This window comes from Schistocerca nitens, unplaced genomic scaffold, assembly GCF_023898315.1.
Source record: "Schistocerca nitens isolate TAMUIC-IGC-003100 unplaced genomic scaffold, iqSchNite1.1 HiC_scaffold_517, whole genome shotgun sequence".
In the NCBI taxonomy this organism is placed as follows: Eukaryota; Metazoa; Arthropoda; class Insecta; order Orthoptera; family Acrididae; genus Schistocerca; species Schistocerca nitens.
In genome coordinates this window covers 14,352-32,655 of record NW_026046050.1, presented here as the reverse complement: position 1 = coordinate 32,655, position 18,304 = coordinate 14,352, and the positions used below count along the sequence as shown (strand labels likewise).

The window sequence follows — 18,304 nt, the reverse complement described above, 5'->3', positions numbered from 1 at the left end:
AAATATGTATCTGGGAGTATGCGTGCGGAATGATTTGGAAGTGGAATGATGATCAGATAAAAGTAATTGTTGGTAAGGCGGGTACCAGGTTGAGATGCACTGGGAGAATGCTTAGCAAAAATGTAGTCCATCAACAAAGGAGGTGGCTTACAAAAACACGCGTTCGACCGACCCATACGTGAGTGTTGCCCACCAGTGTGGGATGCGTAGCAGGTCGGGTTGACGGAGGAGATAGAGAAAGGTCCAACGTTTCGTCACAGGGTTATGTGGTAACCGTGATAGTTAAGTGGCAGACTCTGCAAGGGAGGCGCTCTCTGCATCGCGGTGTAGCTTGCTCGCCAGGTTTTCGAGAGGGTGCGTTTCCGGATGAGGTATCGAATATATTGCTTCCCCGTACGTATATACCTCCCGAGGAGATCCCGAATGTAGTAAAAGTAGAGAGATTCGAGCGCGCACGGAGGCTTTCAGACAGTCGTTGTTCCCGCGAACCATACGCGACTGGAACGGCAAAGGGAGGCAATGACGACAGTGGCACGTAACGTAAAAAGTGCCCTCCGCCACACACCGTTGGGTGGCTTGCGGCGTATAAATGTAGGAGGTCGGCTGTCGTGTGTGCTTGGAGGCAGATTCGGTGTGTCTGTAGTTGCGGACGGCGGTCAGCCCCCCTCGCGTAAGCGGCGAGGGGCGGCGGCGCTCGGTTGGCCGGTGCCGATGTTGCGCAGGCGGCGCCCGTTTTGTTTGCGGCGGGCAATTTTGTGAGAAAGGGGCGCGAATGTTGGCGGGCGAGGTGGCCCGACGGCTGCGGGCCGATCGGGAAACGGTGGGAGGGCGATGGGGCGGCGGAGGTGCGTTTGCACGGCCGGCATCGCCGCACGCCTCCGCTTGTGTGGCTGTGGCGGCGGCCGCGCTGGCCGGGCTGGCGCGGCGACGGTGTGGCACTTTTGCCGAAGGTTTGGCCATTGTGGCGGGTCGTCGGCTGGGGCTGTGGGGGCGGCATGTGGGCGGGGGCGGCGATTCTCGGCGGGCCGAGCCAGGCTGTAGCGCGCGGTAGCTGCAGTTTGGCCGTGGTTTGCGGCGCTGCCGTGGCGACTGGTTGGCGACTGTGGTGTGGCCGTGTGTAGCCCCATCCTCGGTGGTTTGAACGGCGCGGGTGGTTGCGGCGCAGGTTTGGGGCTGGTCCGCACAGGCTGTCGGACGTTGGGCGGTAGCAAGCGCGGGAGGCGCGGCGCGGCGGCGCGCAGAGTGGCGGCCGCTCTCTCGGCCGTCCGCGCCCGCCCGCGACACTGGCTGGGCCTGGCGGCGCGGCGGCTGCGGACGGAGCGCACAGCAAGACGCCGGCGCGCACGCATCTCCACACGTTGACGCATCCGACATGGCTGGACGCAGAAAGGGAAGCAAGTTTGTGGCTGCACTGGAGTTCCTGGCCGAGGTGATCGGCAAGGACCACGGACGCAGACGACACAAGAAGAAACCGCGCACCGAGCAGCAATGCTTTCGGTGCCAAAGGCTGGGGCACATTGCCAAAGTGTGCAGGGGCAGTCTGGCGTGTCTGAAGTGTGCTGAGGCACACGACACACGCAACTGCACCAAGCCCCGCGGTGCGGCTGCCAAGTGCGTGAACTGCGGCGGTGCCCACGCCGCAAACGCGCGCAGCTGCGCCTACGTGCGGGGCTACAGAGGCAAGTTGGTCGCCCCACGCCCTGCTGAGGTACCTGCAGAGGTGCCTGGCGTCGAGACGGACGTCCCACCAACCCGCTCCCGCGGGAGAGGTGGACCGTGCCGTCGCGAAGCCACCACAGATGACACACTGGCCGCCTTCCACGCCGCCCTTGCGGCCGAGAGGGCCGCCATGAAGGAGGAACTCGTGGCTGTTCACCGCCAGCTGCAACAGCTGCGTGAGGAGCTGCGGGTCCTCAAGAAGACGTCCACCCCCACCGCCAACCCCACTGCGAGTCGGCCAGCAGGGGTCGACGCCTCCACCCAGACGGAGCCACCCGCGCCGCCAGTTTACGTGACGGGCGGCGTGGAGGCTCCCATGGACATCGAGGTGGAGCAGCCTACTCTCCCTCCTGATGGGGAGGTCGAGCCGCGGGCACAAGACGAGGAGACGCACACTGAGACACCCCCACTTGCTGCGGCGGAGACTGAATGCCTGCCGCTCCCAACGGAGCACAGCGTTCAGCCTGTGCTGCAGAAGGTCGCCGCGTCTCTTCGGGATGGGACTTACCCACACCTGGACAACCCCTACCCGTTTACACCATCCGACAGGACGAAACCGGCCCTTCCTCACCAGCCCTACGGACCAGTCAGGACTAACAAGGCCCTCAGAGGACTGGTATCGAGGAAGGACCTGAATACCATCAATCAGCACCCCGTCTTCACGCCCACGGACTGGGAACACATCTTTGTGGTCTCAGCCCGGGGCGCAACGGCCGGGGAAGCTCGTCCGGAGGCGCTACAGCACCCAGCATACCAGAAACTCCTGGATATCGGAAAAAACAACGTCACCATGGAGGCAATGATACAATTCTGGCAGGAAAATCCAGACTTCATAGGCCTATTAGGCACTAAGGACAATCCATAACGAGAGGACTCCAACATCACCCCAAGAGGAATTTGCAGGAATAGCAGAATTTGCTTAGCCTGCTCCCTACACGGGCCAGGGCAGGCCCGTATGGACAAATGGCAGTGGCAGTGGCGCGGCGGCTATTCTCTGCCGCCGTGCTTGCCGCCTGCCGCTCTCGCTCTCGCTCTCGTGTGTGTACGCGCGTCGTCGAAATAATGGCAGATCAGGCGGCTACGAACGAGACTGCTGCGGCACCCGCCGCCACCGGCACGACGAAGAAGGCCAAGTCTGCGGCGTCTGCGAAGAAGCCGCGCGCCAAGCCTGCGCACCCGCGCACCTCTGAGATGGTGACGGCCGCCATCAAGAGTCTGAAGGAGCGCGGCGGCTCGTCGCTGCAGGCGATCAAGAAGTACATTGCCGCGCACTACAAGCTGGACGCGGAGAAGCTGGCGCCCTTTATCAAGAAGTACCTCAAGTCGGCCGTCGTGGCTGGCGAGCTGGTGCAGACGAAGGGGAAGGGCGCGTCCGGCTCTTTCAAGCTTGCCGGCGCCGGCGGCGGGGCGGCCGAGGGCGGCAAGGCCCGTGCCGGCGGTGCGAAGAAGAAGCGCGCCGCTCCGGCCAGCAAGGAGAAGAAGGGCGCCCGTGCGGCCGGCGCAAAGAAGGCTGGTGGCGTGAAGGCGGCGACCGGTCGGAAGGCGGGCGCCGCCAAGAAGGCGTCTGCGGCGTCGGCGGCTCCCGCGGGTGCGAAGAAGGCGGCTGCGGCCAAGCCGGCCAAGGCCAAGTCGCCGTCGAAGGCGAAGAAGGCCGCGAAGGTTCCGACGAAGAAGCCGAAGGCGCCGCGCCCGAAGAAGGCGACGACGCCGTCTAAGGCGAAGGCTTCGCCCAAGAAGAAGAAGTGAAGTTAAAGTAAAGAAAGGAAAGGGGAAGGAAGGGAAGGGCTGGCGCTTGACCCCGTCGTCCCCCACCCCCCTCCCCCGCGTCGTCTAGTGGCGCGCGATGGCACGGCTGCGCGCGGCCCAAAACGGCCCTTCTCAGGGCCATCAGAGGACGTCGGGAAGGCGTTGATTGTCGTGCTTGGCGCGTTGTGTTGTCTTGTTTGGGTGGCCGTGCGTGCATGCGCCGGGGTGTGTGTGTGTGTGTGTGTGTGTGGGGTTGGTTGGTGTTTGTGTGGCGTTTCTGTATGACCCTTGTGGGTACTGTGTGCGTGCCGTGGTGGTTGGATTGTGGGGCCGGTGGCGGTAGGCGGCGGCGCGCGGTAGCGGAGCGGTTGTGGCCGTTTTGTTTTGTGTTTTGTATTTTGTGCGGCGGCCGACGGTTGGTTTCTCATGTTTCTGGAGACTCTGTTTGTTTGCTTGCTTTGCGGATGGCGCGTCTTGTTTGTTATGTGTGTGTCCTCTCTGTGTGAAAGGGGGACGGGGACGTTGAGACGTGGAAGTGGCCGGCGGGAATTGGGAAGGCGCGGTGGCGCCTCGGAGACGGCGGCGGCCAGCCACCCGTGGTGACGTCGTCCGGCTGTTTGTTTGTGTGTATTTGAAGGGGTGGGGTGGGATGACGTCGATTGTGATTGTTGGCGAGAGCGGCTGTGTACGGGAGGGAGGGTGGGGAATTGTGGTGGTTGTTTTAACGGGGCTAGAGAGAGAGGCTGGGCGGCAAGACCGACAAAAGTTTTGCTCGCGACGGAGAGATGTTAGTGGCCCTGAAAAGGGCCGTTTTTTTTGTGTTGCGCGCGTGCGGTGCCGTGCCGCGGCTAAGCGGTTTAGGCGCGCTCGCCGCGGATGCGGCGCGCGAGCTGGATGTCCTTGGGCATGATGGTGACGCGCTTGGCGTGGATTGCGCACAGGTTGGTGTCTTCGAAGAGGCCGACGAGGTAGGCCTCGCTGGCCTCCTGCAGGGCCATGACTGCGGAGCTCTGGAAGCGCAGGTCGGTCTTGAAGTCCTGGGCGATCTCGCGCACTAGGCGCTGGAACGGCAGCTTGCGGATGAGCAGCTCTGTGCTCTTCTGGTAGCGCCTGATTTCTCGCAGGGCGACGGTGCCCGGCCTGTAGCGGTGGGGCTTCTTGACGCCGCCGGTGGCGGGCGCGCTCTTCCTCGCCGCCTTGGTGGCGAGCTGTTTGCGCGGCGCCTTTCCGCCGGTGGACTTGCGGGCCGTTTGCTTTGTGCGGGCCATAGCGGTTAGCGGTGCGTGCGGTAGCGAAGCGTCCGGTGCTGCCTTGACAACGGGCCCGCGCGGGCCCGTGCTGCGCTTATATGCCCTCGGTGCGCGTGGTGGGGGGAGGGCGGGCCAGAGTCTATATAGGGGGGCGGCGCGCGCTCACGGCGCACCGTAGCCGACTCGCTAGCGCCGGGTGAGGAGCTGCCGCTTGTGCTTTTTTTGTTGCTTGAGGAGGAGGAAGAATGACAGGCCGCGGCAAGGGAGGAAAGGGGCTGGGCAAGGGTGGCGCCAAGCGGCACCGCAAGGTGTTGCGCGACAACATCCAGGGCATCACGAAGCCCGCCATCCGCCGCCTGGCTCGCAGGGGCGGCGTGAAGCGCATCTCTGGTCTGATCTACGAGGAGACCCGCGGAGTGCTGAAGGTGTTCCTGGAGAACGTGATCCGCGACGCGGTGACGTACACTGAGCACGCCAAGCGCAAGACTGTGACGGCCATGGACGTGGTGTACGCCCTGAAGAGGCAGGGGCGCACCCTGTACGGTTTCGGCGGTTAGGCAGGCAGCCGGTGTGCTGTGCTGTGGCCTTCCCGCGGCCGTGCCGTTGCCCGTGCTTGGTGGGAGAGACGAAAAACGGCCCTTTTCAGGGCCACCACACTGTTCGGAAATTGAAAAGTGCGAAAGGGTCTGTGTTGCCTGCCTGCCTCTGTGTGTGTGTGTTTGTTGTTGTTGTTGTTGTTGTTGTGCGCCTCTGTTGCTTTGCGTGCGTGCGTTCCGTTTGGAGTTTCGACGTGACGTGTGTGATGATGGATGCGGGAGGGCGCGGCTGAGTCCGGTGTGTGCGTGGTTTGTTTGTGGCGCGGGCCGGATCATCGATCGGATCAGCTGTTTGGTTTGGTTTGGTTTGTCCTGTGCCTGTGTGTTTGGAGAGCGCGCGCGGCGGCCCGCGTGTCGTCCGTCGTCGGGCCGTTACGCGCTCTTTTAATTATGAACATATTAACAATGATCACATCACATTATTGGTGTATTGATGTCGTTGTCGTTGTTTGGAACGCGACTGTGCGTGCGTGGAGGGGTGCAGAAAAAATGTGTGTGTGTTCGGCCACACGGGCTGTGGACAAGATGGCGGACGTGCGCCGGCGCTGTGGACGTTGTTGTAAAGTGCGGCGAGGACGACGGAAACTTTGCTTTGGACGTAGGTTTGTGTGGTGGCCCTGAAAAGGGCCGATTGTTGTGAGGCGAGCCGGCAAGGCAAAGGCGCGTTTGCGTTTGCGTGCAGGGAGCACGCAAGCGCAGCGCCGCGGTCCCTGTTTAGGCCTTCTTCTCGGTCTTCTTTGGCAGCAGGACGGCCTGGATGTTGGGCAGGACACCACCCTGTGCGATGGTGACGCCCGACAAGAGCTTGTTGAGCTCCTCGTCGTTGCGGATGGCGAGCTGCAGGTGGCGCGGGATGATGCGCGTCTTCTTGTTGTCGCGGGCCGCGTTTCCGGCCAGCTCGAGCACCTCAGCCGCGAGGTACTCCATGACGGCGGCGAGGTAGACGGGCGCCCCGGCGCCGACGCGCTCGGCGTAGTTTCCCTTGCGCAGGAGGCGGTGGATTCTGCCGACCGGGAACTGGAGCCCAGCCCTGCTTGAGCGGGACTTTGACTTGCCCTTGACTTTGCCTCCCTTTCCGCGTCCGGACATGGCGTTTGGCTAGTGGCGTAAGCGCTAAACACGTAACCGTAACGGTGCGAGCCGCAGCGAGTCGAGCAGCGGAGTGCGTGCGTGTGCCGGCGGCGGCGGGGTGGGGGTCCCTTTATGGGCTCGGGTGCGGCGGCCGGTTGCGCGCGCGCCCCATTGGTCGGCGGCCGCAACAGGGCGAGCTGGTAAAGGTGCGGTGTTGCGGTAGCGGCGGGTGCCACTGTGTGGGGAGACGCTGACTAGAGCGGAGCGCTTGCTGCCTGTTGTTGTACGTTCGAGATGCCGCCCAAGACTAGCGGGAAGGCCGCCAAGAAGGCCGGCAAGGCGCAGAAGAACATTTCGAAGGGCGACAAGAAGAAGAAGCGCAAGAGGAAGGAGAGCTATGCCATCTACATCTACAAGGTGCTGAAGCAGGTGCACCCCGACACGGGCATCTCGTCGAAGGCGATGAGCATCATGAACAGCTTCGTGAACGACATTTTCGAGCGCATTGCGGCCGAGGCGTCTCGCCTGGCGCACTACAACAAGCGCTCGACCATCACGTCCCGCGAGATCCAGACGGCTGTGCGGCTCTTGCTGCCTGGCGAGCTGGCCAAGCACGCCGTGAGCGAGGGCACGAAGGCGGTGACCAAGTACACGAGCTCCAAGTAAGGAGGAGGTTGTTACTTCGGCTCTTGGAAGGAAGGAAGGAAGGAAGGAAGGAAGGAAGGAAGGAAGCTCCCTCCGTTGCGAGAGCGGCAAAACGGCCCTTTTCAGGGCCACCAAATTGCCTTTGCGGGAAGAGCGGAATTGTTTGTGTGTGTGTGAGTGAGTGAGTGAGTGAGTGAGTGAGAGGGGCGGCATAGCTACCCGGTTTGGTTGGTTGCGAGGCAGCTGGTGGTGCTGCTGTGCCGTGGTGGTGTGGTCTCGAATGTGGTTGTGGTTGTGGTTACTGGGGTACGGCCGCGAGGGTTTGGTTGCCGCCGGTGTGACGTGGAATGCGTGCACGAGTCTTGGCGTGGTTGTTTGTCGACACACAGATAGATCGATAGGAGGTGTTGGTGCTGTCTGTGGCGCTGATTCATGTCTTTGTCTCCGTCTGCCCGGTTAGTCACGTGACTGCAATTGAAAGTCCTCGCGATTGATTGATTGTTGGATGTCACCGTTACGGCCGTCTGTTGTCACATCATACATGATGGCGAGGGTGAAATGTTGTGTTGCCGTCGACTATTCCCTTTGCTGTACGGCGCGTTGGTGTGTGTGTGTTGGTGACGTTTTAAATGGACGTGTCGTACTATCATCCATTACGAAGTCGCCAAGAAATGTACGGGCGGGTGGGGTAGGCGACACGCACGGTGGTGTACCTATTTGGCCCTTGATTTGATGATAGCCGTTTCTGCAGTTTGACTGATGATTGATTGGACTGTTGTGCGCACGCACGTCATTCACGGTGCACGTGTGTTCGGTTGAGTACAGTAAGCGTGAGGCTAGACGACGACGGTCGTTGTTTGTTGTTATGGGCGTACACGCGTTTCGTTGGTCTGTGTCCCCCGGTGTGAAATGGCAGGTGTGTCGGTGATGTGATCCGATCCGGCGGCTCTGAGTAACTGTCAATATCGGCGCGGTACACCGGCGTCATGGCAACGTGTCGGTGTTCACACCAGTCGCACTGTGGCACCGTCGGCGCCGCGAACGGTGACGAAAGGCTGACCTTTGATCGGTCGAGTGTCGTGTCTGGGCAGAACGTGTGGAATGAGCAAAACTGTTGGGGACGGAAACAATGGTGGAGGAGGGGAACGGAAAGTAATAAAACAAACAAAATGGAGAAGCAATCACCGGAAAACGAAGCAGGGAAAAACGGAGAGGCGCTGTCTATAGCAACGGAACGTTCCCGTGCATTGCAGCCGCACTGAAAGGCGTTTACGGCGCGGCTGCAGGTGTCGGCCGTGGTGACGGCTGAATTGCATTGCCTTCCCGGATGAAACGTTCGCCGACATGGCTCGGAGGAGGAATCTATGAGAATGCGTTGCCCTTGCCTGCCGTTTCGTGTGCCCTCCTGTTGTGTACGCTGTTGTTGTCCGGTGTAGCGAAGGGTGTGTATGTAGGGGTGTGTGTGTGTTTAGTGGGGAATTGGAAGGTCGATAGCTGCCGTCACGGTCAAGATAACGCAGTCAAAGGTGTCGCGAAAAAGTGTGTTAGCCGTGGTTGGTTGGTTCGTGTGTTTTAAAGAGAATGGACGAGAGAGAGAAAGTAGGTGGAGAGTGCGTTGCGTGTTGCCTAACTGCGTCCGCGAATATGGCAGTAGTTGGTGGTGGGCGTGCCCTTGCATGTGGCCCGGAAGGCGTGTCCGTTTCGCGGTAGTGGCACCGCTGCTGGCATATTCGGGAGATGGGAGGGGCGCGAAAGGAGAAAGGAGACGCGGAGGCTTTTAAAGACGGGGAGGGCGCGTGTGGGTGGCTCGCGCTGCGCTCGGCGGTTGTGTTTGTGCAACAAATGTGTTGCCGGGAGGGGACCGTTGTTGTGGTGCGGTTGTAGCCTCAGACGCGGCCGGCAGTGAACGTGAGACGACGGATGCGGGCCGGGGCGGCGCATGTCGCCGGTGCCATGCCTTTTAAGAGCCGCGTGGTCGGGGGTGTGCGCACCGTGTGTCGTGTTGCGAGACAGCATCATTTGTGCTGCGTGGCGTGGCGTGGCGTGGGGGCGAGGAGAGCGAGCCGCGCGGTGTGCTTGTGCGCCGGAGAATGGCACACTGCGCCTGCCCGTTGAGGAGGCCGATGGCCGTGGTGTGGTGGAAATGGAGCGCGTCGGACGTGCACCAATGAGAAAGAGAAACAAAGCGGCGACAACGAACGAAAGGGGGAGGGAGGCCATTGTGTCACATGCGGCGGTGGGAGGAAAAAAAAAAAAACAAACAAACAAACAAACAAGAAACGAAGACGTAAGAAAGAGGAGAAACAACAAAGAGAATGAGTCGTGCGTTCGCGAGGGGGGGTGCGCGTGTAACTCCGGTACGCGCAGTGCCGGAGCCCAACGGCTGTGTCGTCGACGCCAGTGCTTGTCGGCCGAATGGGTGCGGGAATAGAGGCAGCGTCGGCACGGAGAAGCAAGCAAGAAGGAAGGACGCACGCGCGCTGCGGCGTTTGGCGCGGTTTGCGGCTGGCGCCTTTGGTGGCAACGGCCGGGACAAGCAGCGGTGTATGGTGGTGTGCGGGGCGGACAGGGGCGGCGGCGGTGGTGGACTGGGAGGAGGCGAGGCGGCGCCGACGGTGGCGTGTGGTACGGCGAAAACGGGACGGACGGACGGCGGATGTTGGAGAGGCGCCGCGCACGCAGACACATGGAAGGAAGGAAGGAACGAACGCAAGGGAACAAATGGAGGGGGCGAATGTGGAGATGCGGGCAGGCGGTGGTGTTTGTGGGCATGTGGTGGGGAGAAGGGCGGGGGCGGGAGGACAGAGGCGAGGCGACTGCGTGCTTGCTCGCTCGCTCGCGTGTCTTTTGTTTTTGTGTTTGTTTTTCCATCGTTTGGTCGCCTTGGAGCCTGTCGGTCCCGTCCGTGTGTGGCCACGCTTCGGGTGCGTGTATGTTTGTACGTTTCGTTTGTTCGTCTTCTGCAGCAGAGGCGGTGCGCGGCAGTGGGAACGCCTGCCTGGCGGCTGGGACGGCCAGCAAATGCGGTTGGATGGGCGGCCACAGCACCGCACCTGTGCCCAAGGAGGCGACGCTGGCGGCGGGGCCCCCTCGGATGCGGCCGGCTGGGGGCTGTGTGCGCTGCCGCTGCCGCTGCCGCCGCCGCCGCCGCCGCCGCCGCCGCCGCCGCCGCCGCCGCCGCCGCCGGTGCTGGTGCTGGTGCTGGTGCAGCAGCAACAACGACGAACAACGAGTAAGCAAGAAGAGGACGAAGCGGATGGCTGGTGGGTGAGTGCATTTATTTAGGCGGTCGACAAGGCAGTGCGTGATGTGGCGTTGTGACGGGGGTTTGCTCACGTGGCCTCGTTTGTGTTGATGCGCAGGAAGATGAGATGCGGGCAGACGCAGACGCGTACAGAGAGACGAGCCCGGTCTGCAGCAGGATGTGTGGCGCGGCGCGCCGAGTGCAGAGCAGCGCGCGCCGCCTGGGCCGGGCTGGGCCCGCCCGGCGGCGGGCCGCGCTGTTGTCGCGGACGTGAGCGCCCCCTGGCGGGTGGTCGGAGGCGGCGCGGTGGACGTGTGTCCGGTTGGCCAGTGCACATTGCGAGTGGCTGGCTGGCGGTCGGCGGCGAGACGGGAGAGGAGGTATGTGTCGCGGGCGCCTTTGCTGCGCTGCGTCGTTGCGTGCCTGGGCGTGCGCCTGTCGACTGTGTGTGACTGTGTTGGGCGTTGTGCCACGTACGTGTGTGCTCGGCCGAAGGCGTCGGAAGAAAAAGAGAGAGAGAGACGGGCGGGAAAGTGGGTCGGTGTGCGTGCGTCGCCCGTGATGCGATGATGTCGCGTCATGTCATGTCATGTCTTTGCGAAACGGCTGCCGAGAGGTGTGTGGTGGCGAGCGGGAATGTGCGTTTGGTGGTTGCCGGCCGGCCGGCAGTTGTTGGTGGTTCCTCCTGTGTGGTTGTTTGTGCTGCTTTGATGGCAACGTGGAAGGACGCCGGTTTTTCCGTGCCTTGCGTGTGGTTGTGTCGACGGTGACTGGTTGGGGGTGTGCGCCGATGCACGTGCCATGTTGTTATGTTTGGGTCGTGAGTGTGTTTTTGGCTGTGTTGTTGTGTACGGGAAGGGGGAGAGAGGAGGAGGCGGCGGCGGCGGCGGCGGCGGCGGGGGTGATAGTGCGTGCAGTAGTGCCGTTGCGACGGGCGTCGGGTGGAGCCGTGCGTAGTGGCGGAAAGGTGTAGGTTGCGGGAAGCGAGCCCGTCGCGTGTCGTCGTCGACGACGGGGTCGCGTGCGCTGTGAATCGAGAGTGGCGGGAAAGGGGCAGCGTGCCGCTGTGTCGTGGTCGTTAGCAGAGGCCTGTGTGCCTGTCCGTTTGTTTTCTGTCGGACGCTTGGTGCGAGGTGTTTGTTTTGTTTTGTTGCCGCCGCCGCGGTTGTTTTTGTTTGTCGGCTGTGCTGTGTCGGTGGGTCGGCGAGCTGTTTTGCGGTGCGTGAATGTGTTGGTGCAAAAGTGGCGGCGGCGTCATGGCTGCGACCGCGACGAGCCGCGGGCGCGCCATTGATGATGTTGAACACAGAGCGGCTGTGTGCAATGGGAGGCCTTGTGTACGGGTAGCGGTGTTGTCGTACGTGCATCCGGCCCGGTGCGGAAAGCGCCGTTGCGGTTGCGGGTTGCCTCTGGTCGCGACGTGTGGTGCTCGGCTTTGTGGGTTTTTTTGGTGCCCCTTTGGCCGGTGGGTGGTGTTTGTTGTTTTGTGTGTGTGTGTGTGTGTGTGTGTGTGGTCGGTCTCTTTGGCGCTCGGTATATATCTGCCTCCTGCTCGGTCTTGTTGTCGACGTCGTCTGTAGTTTTTTGCGGCTTGCCGACGACCGACCGACCGAACTACTACCTACCTGTGACAGCTACGTGTGGCGCCCGAAGGTGAACGTAACGTGACCTCGGCGCCCTTAGCCTAACCTAAGATGTCCGGCCGTAAGGTAGGTGCGGCCACCTGACGCCTCACGTCCGAACGCTTAACCTAACTTTGACGCCTAACCTAACTTTAACCCTTAACCTAACCCACGTCCACCTAACGTAACCTAACCTAACCCAAGCGACGCCAACCCTAACCTAAGGTGTTGTACACTGCGAATGTCGAAGGCATGTTATAGTCTTAGGTGGAGAGCACTACACGCAACAAGCGGCTACACGGGTAGCAGGGGTTGTGTGGCGTGGGCTGGGCGGTTTTGTTAGGTTAGATGGCCTTGGGCAAGTACAGAAAGGGGGCAACAGCAGCCTCAACGGGTGCGGGGACCAAGCAGCAATCGGTATCGTTTGTTAATTGTCAACTGTCGAAGCTGCGTTGGTACAGTACCGGAACCGCAAGCGCTGACAGAGAAAGCACCGAAGCTCTGCAATCGTGATAAGGTACAGAAAGCTGGCTGACGCCAGGGATAAATTCTGCCGAAATTGTCACAAAGGTACAGACGGTGTTTTAGAAAGGCTCGATTGCATGCAACCGGTGGTGGTGTGTTCGTCGCTGTTTGAGTAGTAGTTTTGATCCTGTAGTGAAGTAGAGGTGGATGGTTCCTGTGAAATATTGTGGGTGGAGGTTACACCCAACAACCGAGCTAGGTTTAATAATAATTGGCTCCTTTGACCGACCTCCCGACGCAGCAGCATTAGTGGCAGAACAACGGAGAGACGGATTTTGGAAACACATTTCACATACATTTTCCTCAGCATGTTAGGGTCTTAGGTGGAGATTTCAATTTACCCGATATAGACTGGGACACTCAGATGATGTTCAGGACGGGTGGTAGGGGGACAGAGAGCATCGAGTGACATTATACTGAGTGCACTGTCCGAAAATCACCTCGAGCAAAATGAACAGAGAACCGACTCGTGGAGATAACATCGTGGACCTACGGATGACAAACAGACCCGAACGTGTTTCGACTCTGTATGTGCAGAACAGGGACGCAGTGATCATAAGGCCGTTGCAGGGAGGACGGTGTATCTATCTGTTTTGGCTAGCAAGAGTAATAGAAGGCAGATTTGCAGACGACCCGACAGATGAAAAGGCAAATGCCTGTTCCGACACTGACAATGTTGAGTGTTCATGGAGAAAGTGCAAGGCAATGGTAAAAATGCGTTTTTAGACAGGTACGTGCCGAGTGTCGAACTGTGAGGGATGGGAAAAAAAACCCACCGTGGTATACTACAACAACAACGTTAGGAAACTGTTGCGAAAGCAAAGAGAGCTTCACCCAAAGTTTAAACGCAGCCAAAACCTCCGAGACAAACAGAAGCTAAACGATGTCCAAAGTGTGAGCGTAAGGAGGGCTATGCGTGAAGCGTTCAGTGAATTCGAAAGTAGAACAAACCCTATGTACCGACGTTGACAGAAAATGCTAGGACGTTCCGGTCTTGCGTTGAATCAGTAAGTGGCTCGAAACAGCATATCCAGACACTCCGGCATGGTGATGGCATTGAAACAGAGGATGACACGCGTAAAGCTGTGAAATACCTAAACACCTGTTTCCAAAGCTGTTTCACAGAGGACGGACCGCACTGCAGTTCCGTCTCTAAATGCTCGCACGAACGAGAAACCGGCTGACATCGAAATAAGTGTCCAAGGAGGAATGGGAAAGTCCGCCGGACCCGACGGGATTACCAATTCGCGATTCCTACACAGGGTACGCGAAACAACCTGCCCCCCTTCTAACAGCCGTGTACCGCAAGTCTCTGGAGAGGAAGGGAGGGTTCCAAATGATTGGAAAAGAGCACAGGTAGTCCCAGTCGTCGAGCAGATGCGCAAAAACCATAGACCCATATCTCTGACGTCGATGTGTTGTAGAACATGTTGTTTGCTCGAGTATCATGTCGTTTGTGGAAACTCCAGAGTCTACTATGTAGGAATCCATGTTGGATTCCGGAAACAGCGATCGTGTGTGAGACCCCCAGCTCGCTTTATTTGCGCATGAGACCCAGAAAATATGAGATACAGGCTCCCAGGTGGATGCCATTGTCGTTGACGTCCGGAAGGCGTTCGATACAGCTCCGCACCGTCGCCTGATAAACGACGTAAGAGTCTACAGAATATCAGACCAACTGTGTGGCTGGATTGACGAGATGTTAGCAGACGGAACACAGCATGTTGTTATCAATGGAGAGACAGACGTCTACAGACGTTAAAGTAACCCCTGGCGTGCCACGGGGGAGTGTTATGGGACCATTGCTTTTCACAATTCATATCATATAAATGAGCTAGTAGATAGTGCCGGACGTTCCATGCGTCGTTTCGCGGATGATGTGCTGTATGTAGTATACAGAGAGGTTGCAGGACGATCGGCAGCGGATAGGCACCCGGTGCAGGGAGTGGCAACTGTCCCCTTAACATAGACAAATGTGATGTATTGCGAATATACAGAAAGAAGGATCGTTTATTGTATGATTGATTATATGATAGCGGGACAAACACTGGTAGCTGTGACGTCTGTAAAATATGTATCTGGGAGTATGCGTGCGGAATGATTTGGAAGTGGAATGATGATCAGATAAAAGTAATTGTTGGTAAGGCGGGTACCAGGTTGAGATGCACTGGGAGAATGCTTAGCAAAAATGTAGTCCATCAACAAAGGAGGTGGCTTACAAAAACACGCGTTCGACCGACCCATACGTGAGTGTTGCCCACCAGTGTGGGATGCGTAGCAGGTCGGGTTGACGGAGGAGATAGAGAAAGGTCCAACGTTTCGTCACAGGGTTATGTGGTAACCGTGATAGTTAAGTGGCAGACTCTGCAAGGGAGGCGCTCTCTGCATCGCGGTGTAGCTTGCTCGCCAGGTTTTCGAGAGGGTGCGTTTCCGGATGAGGTATCGAATATATTGCTTCCCCGTACGTATATACCTCCCGAGGAGATCCCGAATGTAGTAAAAGTAGAGAGATTCGAGCGCGCACGGAGGCTTTCAGACAGTCGTTGTTCCCGCGAACCATACGCGACTGGAACGGCAAAGGGAGGCAATGACGACAGTGGCACGTAACGTAAAAAGTGCCCTCCGCCACACACCGTTGGGTGGCTTGCGGCGTATAAATGTAGGAGGTCGGCTGTCGTGTGTGCTTGGAGGCAGATTCGGTGTGTCTGTAGTTGCGGACGGCGGTCAGCCCCCCTCGCGTAAGCGGCGAGGGGCGGCGGCGCTCGGTTGGCCGGTGCCGATGTTGCGCAGGCGGCGCCCGTTTTGTTTGCGGCGGGCAATTTTGTGAGAAAGGGGCGCGAATGTTGGCGGGCGAGGTGGCCCGACGGCTGCGGGCCGATCGGGAAACGGTGGGAGGGCGATGGGGCGGCGGAGGTGCGTTTGCACGGCCGGCATCGCCGCACGCCTCCGCTTGTGTGGCTGTGGCGGCGGCCGCGCTGGCCGGGCTGGCGCGGCGACGGTGTGGCACTTTTGCCGAAGGTTTGGCCATTGTGGCGGGTCGTCGGCTGGGGCTGTGGGGGCGGCATGTGGGCGGGGGCGGCGATTCTCGGCGGGCCGAGCCAGGCTGTAGCGCGCGGTAGCTGCAGTTTGGCCGTGGTTTGCGGCGCTGCCGTGGCGACTGGTTGGCGACTGTGGTGTGGCCGTGTGTAGCCCCATCCTCGGTGGTTTGAACGGCGCGGGTGGTTGCGGCGCAGGTTTGGGGCTGGTCCGCACAGGCTGTCGGACGTTGGGCGGTAGCAAGCGCGGGAGGCGCGGCGCGGCGGCGCGCAGAGTGGCGGCCGCTCTCTCGGCCGTCCGCGCCCGCCCGCGACACTGGCTGGGCCTGGCGGCGCGGCGGCTATTCTCTGCCGCCGTGCTTGCCGCCTGCCGCTCTCGCTCTCGCTCTCGTGTGTGTACGCGCGTCGTCGAAATAATGGCAGATCAGGCGGCTACGAACGAGACTGCTGCGGCACCCGCCGCCACCGGCACGACGAAGAAGGCCAAGTCTGCGGCGTCTGCGAAGAAGCCGCGCGCCAAGCCTGCGCACCCGCGCACCTCTGAGATGGTGACGGCCGCCATCAAGAGTCTGAAGGAGCGCGGCGGCTCGTCGCTGCAGGCGATCAAGAAGTACATTGCCGCGCACTACAAGCTGGACGCGGAGAAGCTGGCGCCCTTTATCAAGAAGTACCTCAAGTCGGCCGTCGTGGCTGGCGAGCTGGTGCAGACGAAGGGGAAGGGCGCGTCCGGCTCTTTCAAGCTTGCCGGCGCCGGCGGCGGGGCGGCCGAGGGCGGCAAGGCCCGTGCCGGCGGTGCGAAGAAGAAGCGCGCCGCTCCGGCCAGCAAGGAGAAGAAGGGCGCCCGTGCGGCCGGCGCAAAGAAGGCTGGTGGCGTGAAGGCGGCGACCGGTCGGAAGGCGGGCGCCGCCAAGAAGGCGTCTGCGGCGTCGGCGGCTCCCGCGGGTGCGAAGAAGGCGGCTGCGGCCAAGCCGGCCAAGGCCAAGTCGCCGTCGAAGGCGAAGAAGGCCGCGAAGGTTCCGACGAAGAAGCCGAAGGCGCCGCGCCCGAAGAAGGCGACGACGCCGTCTAAGGCGAAGGCTTCGCCCAAGAAGAAGAAGTGAAGTTAAAGTAAAGAAAGGAAAGGGGAAGGAAGGGAAGGGCTGGCGCTTGACCCCGTCGTCCCCCACCCCCCTCCCCCGCGTCGTCTAGTGGCGCGCGATGGCACGGCTGCGCGCGGCCCAAAACGGCCCTTCTCAGGGCCATCAGAGGACGTCGGGAAGGCGTTGATTGTCGTGCTTGGCGCGTTGTGTTGTCTTGTTTGGGTGGCCGTGCGTGCATGCGCCGGGGTGTGTGTGTGTGTGTGTGTGTGTGGGGTTGGTTGGTGTTTGTGTGGCGTTTCTGTATGACCCTTGTGGGTACTGTGTGCGTGCCGTGGTGGTTGGATTGTGGGGCCGGTGGCGGTAGGCGGCGGCGCGCGGTAGCGGAGCGGTTGTGGCCGTTTTGTTTTGTGTTTTGTATTTTGTGCGGCGGCCGACGGTTGGTTTCTCATGTTTCTGGAGACTCTGTTTGTTTGCTTGCTTTGCGGATGGCGCGTCTTGTTTGTTATGTGTGTGTCCTCTCTGTGTGAAAGGGGGACGGGGACGTTGAGACGTGGAAGTGGCCGGCGGGAATTGGGAAGGCGCGGTGGCGCCTCGGAGACGGCGGCGGCCAGCCACCCGTGGTGACGTCGTCCGGCTGTTTGTTTGTGTGTATTTGAAGGGGTGGGGTGGGATGACGTCGATTGTGATTGTTGGCGAGAGCGGCTGTGTACGGGAGGGAGGGTGGGGAATTGTGGTGGTTGTTTTAACGGGGCTAGAGAGAGAGGCTGGGCGGCAAGACCGACAAAAGTTTTGCTCGCGACGGAGAGATGTTAGTGGCCCTGAAAAGGGCCGTTTTTTTTGTGTTGCGCGCGTGCGGTGCCGTGCCGCGGCTAAGCGGTTTAGGCGCGCTCGCCGCGGATGCGGCGCGCGAGCTGGATGTCCTTGGGCATGATGGTGACGCGCTTGGCGTGGATTGCGCACAGGTTGGTGTCTTCGAAGAGGCCGACGAGGTAGGCCTCGCTGGCCTCCTGCAGGGCCATGACTGCGGAGCTCTGGAAGCGCAGGTCGGTCTTGAAGTCCTGGGCGATCTCGCGCACTAGGCGCTGGAACGGCAGCTTGCGGATGAGCAGCTCTGTGCTCTTCTGGTAGCGCCTGATTTCTCGCAGGGCGACGGTGCCCGGCCTGTAGCGGTGGGGCTTCTTGACGCCGCCGGTGGCGGGCGCGCTCTTCCTCGCCGCCTTGGTGGCGAGCTGTTTGCGCGGCGCCTTTCCGCCGGTGGACTTGCGGGCCGTTTGCTTTGTGCGGGCCATAGCGGTTAGCGGTGCGTGCGGTAGCGAAGCGTCCGGTGCTGCCTTGACAACGGGCCCGCGCACGCACGCACGCACTTTACTTGCGAGCAATCCTTGCTCGTGAAGGGGCAGGGTGAGCATCGGGTGCTATTCCTGCTAATATTTACTTACATGGTACGGGAGGGAACTGGCTTAATTTGGGCTGGCCTATCGGATGCGTAGCATCCATTGGCTGTTGCGAGTTTTTAAGCTCGTAACAGGTCGGGCCAACGTGTGGTCGGCCTGTGGTGTGTTTGGTGGCCAAGTGGCCAAGTGCCTGGATTGACAACGGGCCCGCGCGGGCCCGTGCTGCGCTTATATGCCCTCGGTGCGCGTGGTGGGGGGAGGGCGGGCCAGAGTCTATATAGGGGGGCGGCGCGCGCTCACGGCGCACCGTAGCCGACTCGCTAGCGCCGGGTGAGGAGCTGCCGCTTGTGCTTTTTTTGTTGCTTGAGGAGGAGGAAG

The 18,304-nt window shown here is 60.7% G+C and overlaps 1 protein-coding gene across 1 annotated transcript; it reads right to left on the bottom strand.

The window, feature by feature from the left end:
• Positions 1-10,858: 10,858 nt before the first annotated feature.
• Positions 10,859-11,638, bottom strand: LOC126232451 (uncharacterized). Its single transcript, XM_049942706.1, has one exon. The coding sequence runs from the start codon at positions 11,636-11,638 to the stop codon at positions 10,859-10,861; it is 780 nt and encodes a 259-aa protein (XP_049798663.1).
• Between the last annotated feature and the right edge of the window lie 6,666 nt (positions 11,639-18,304).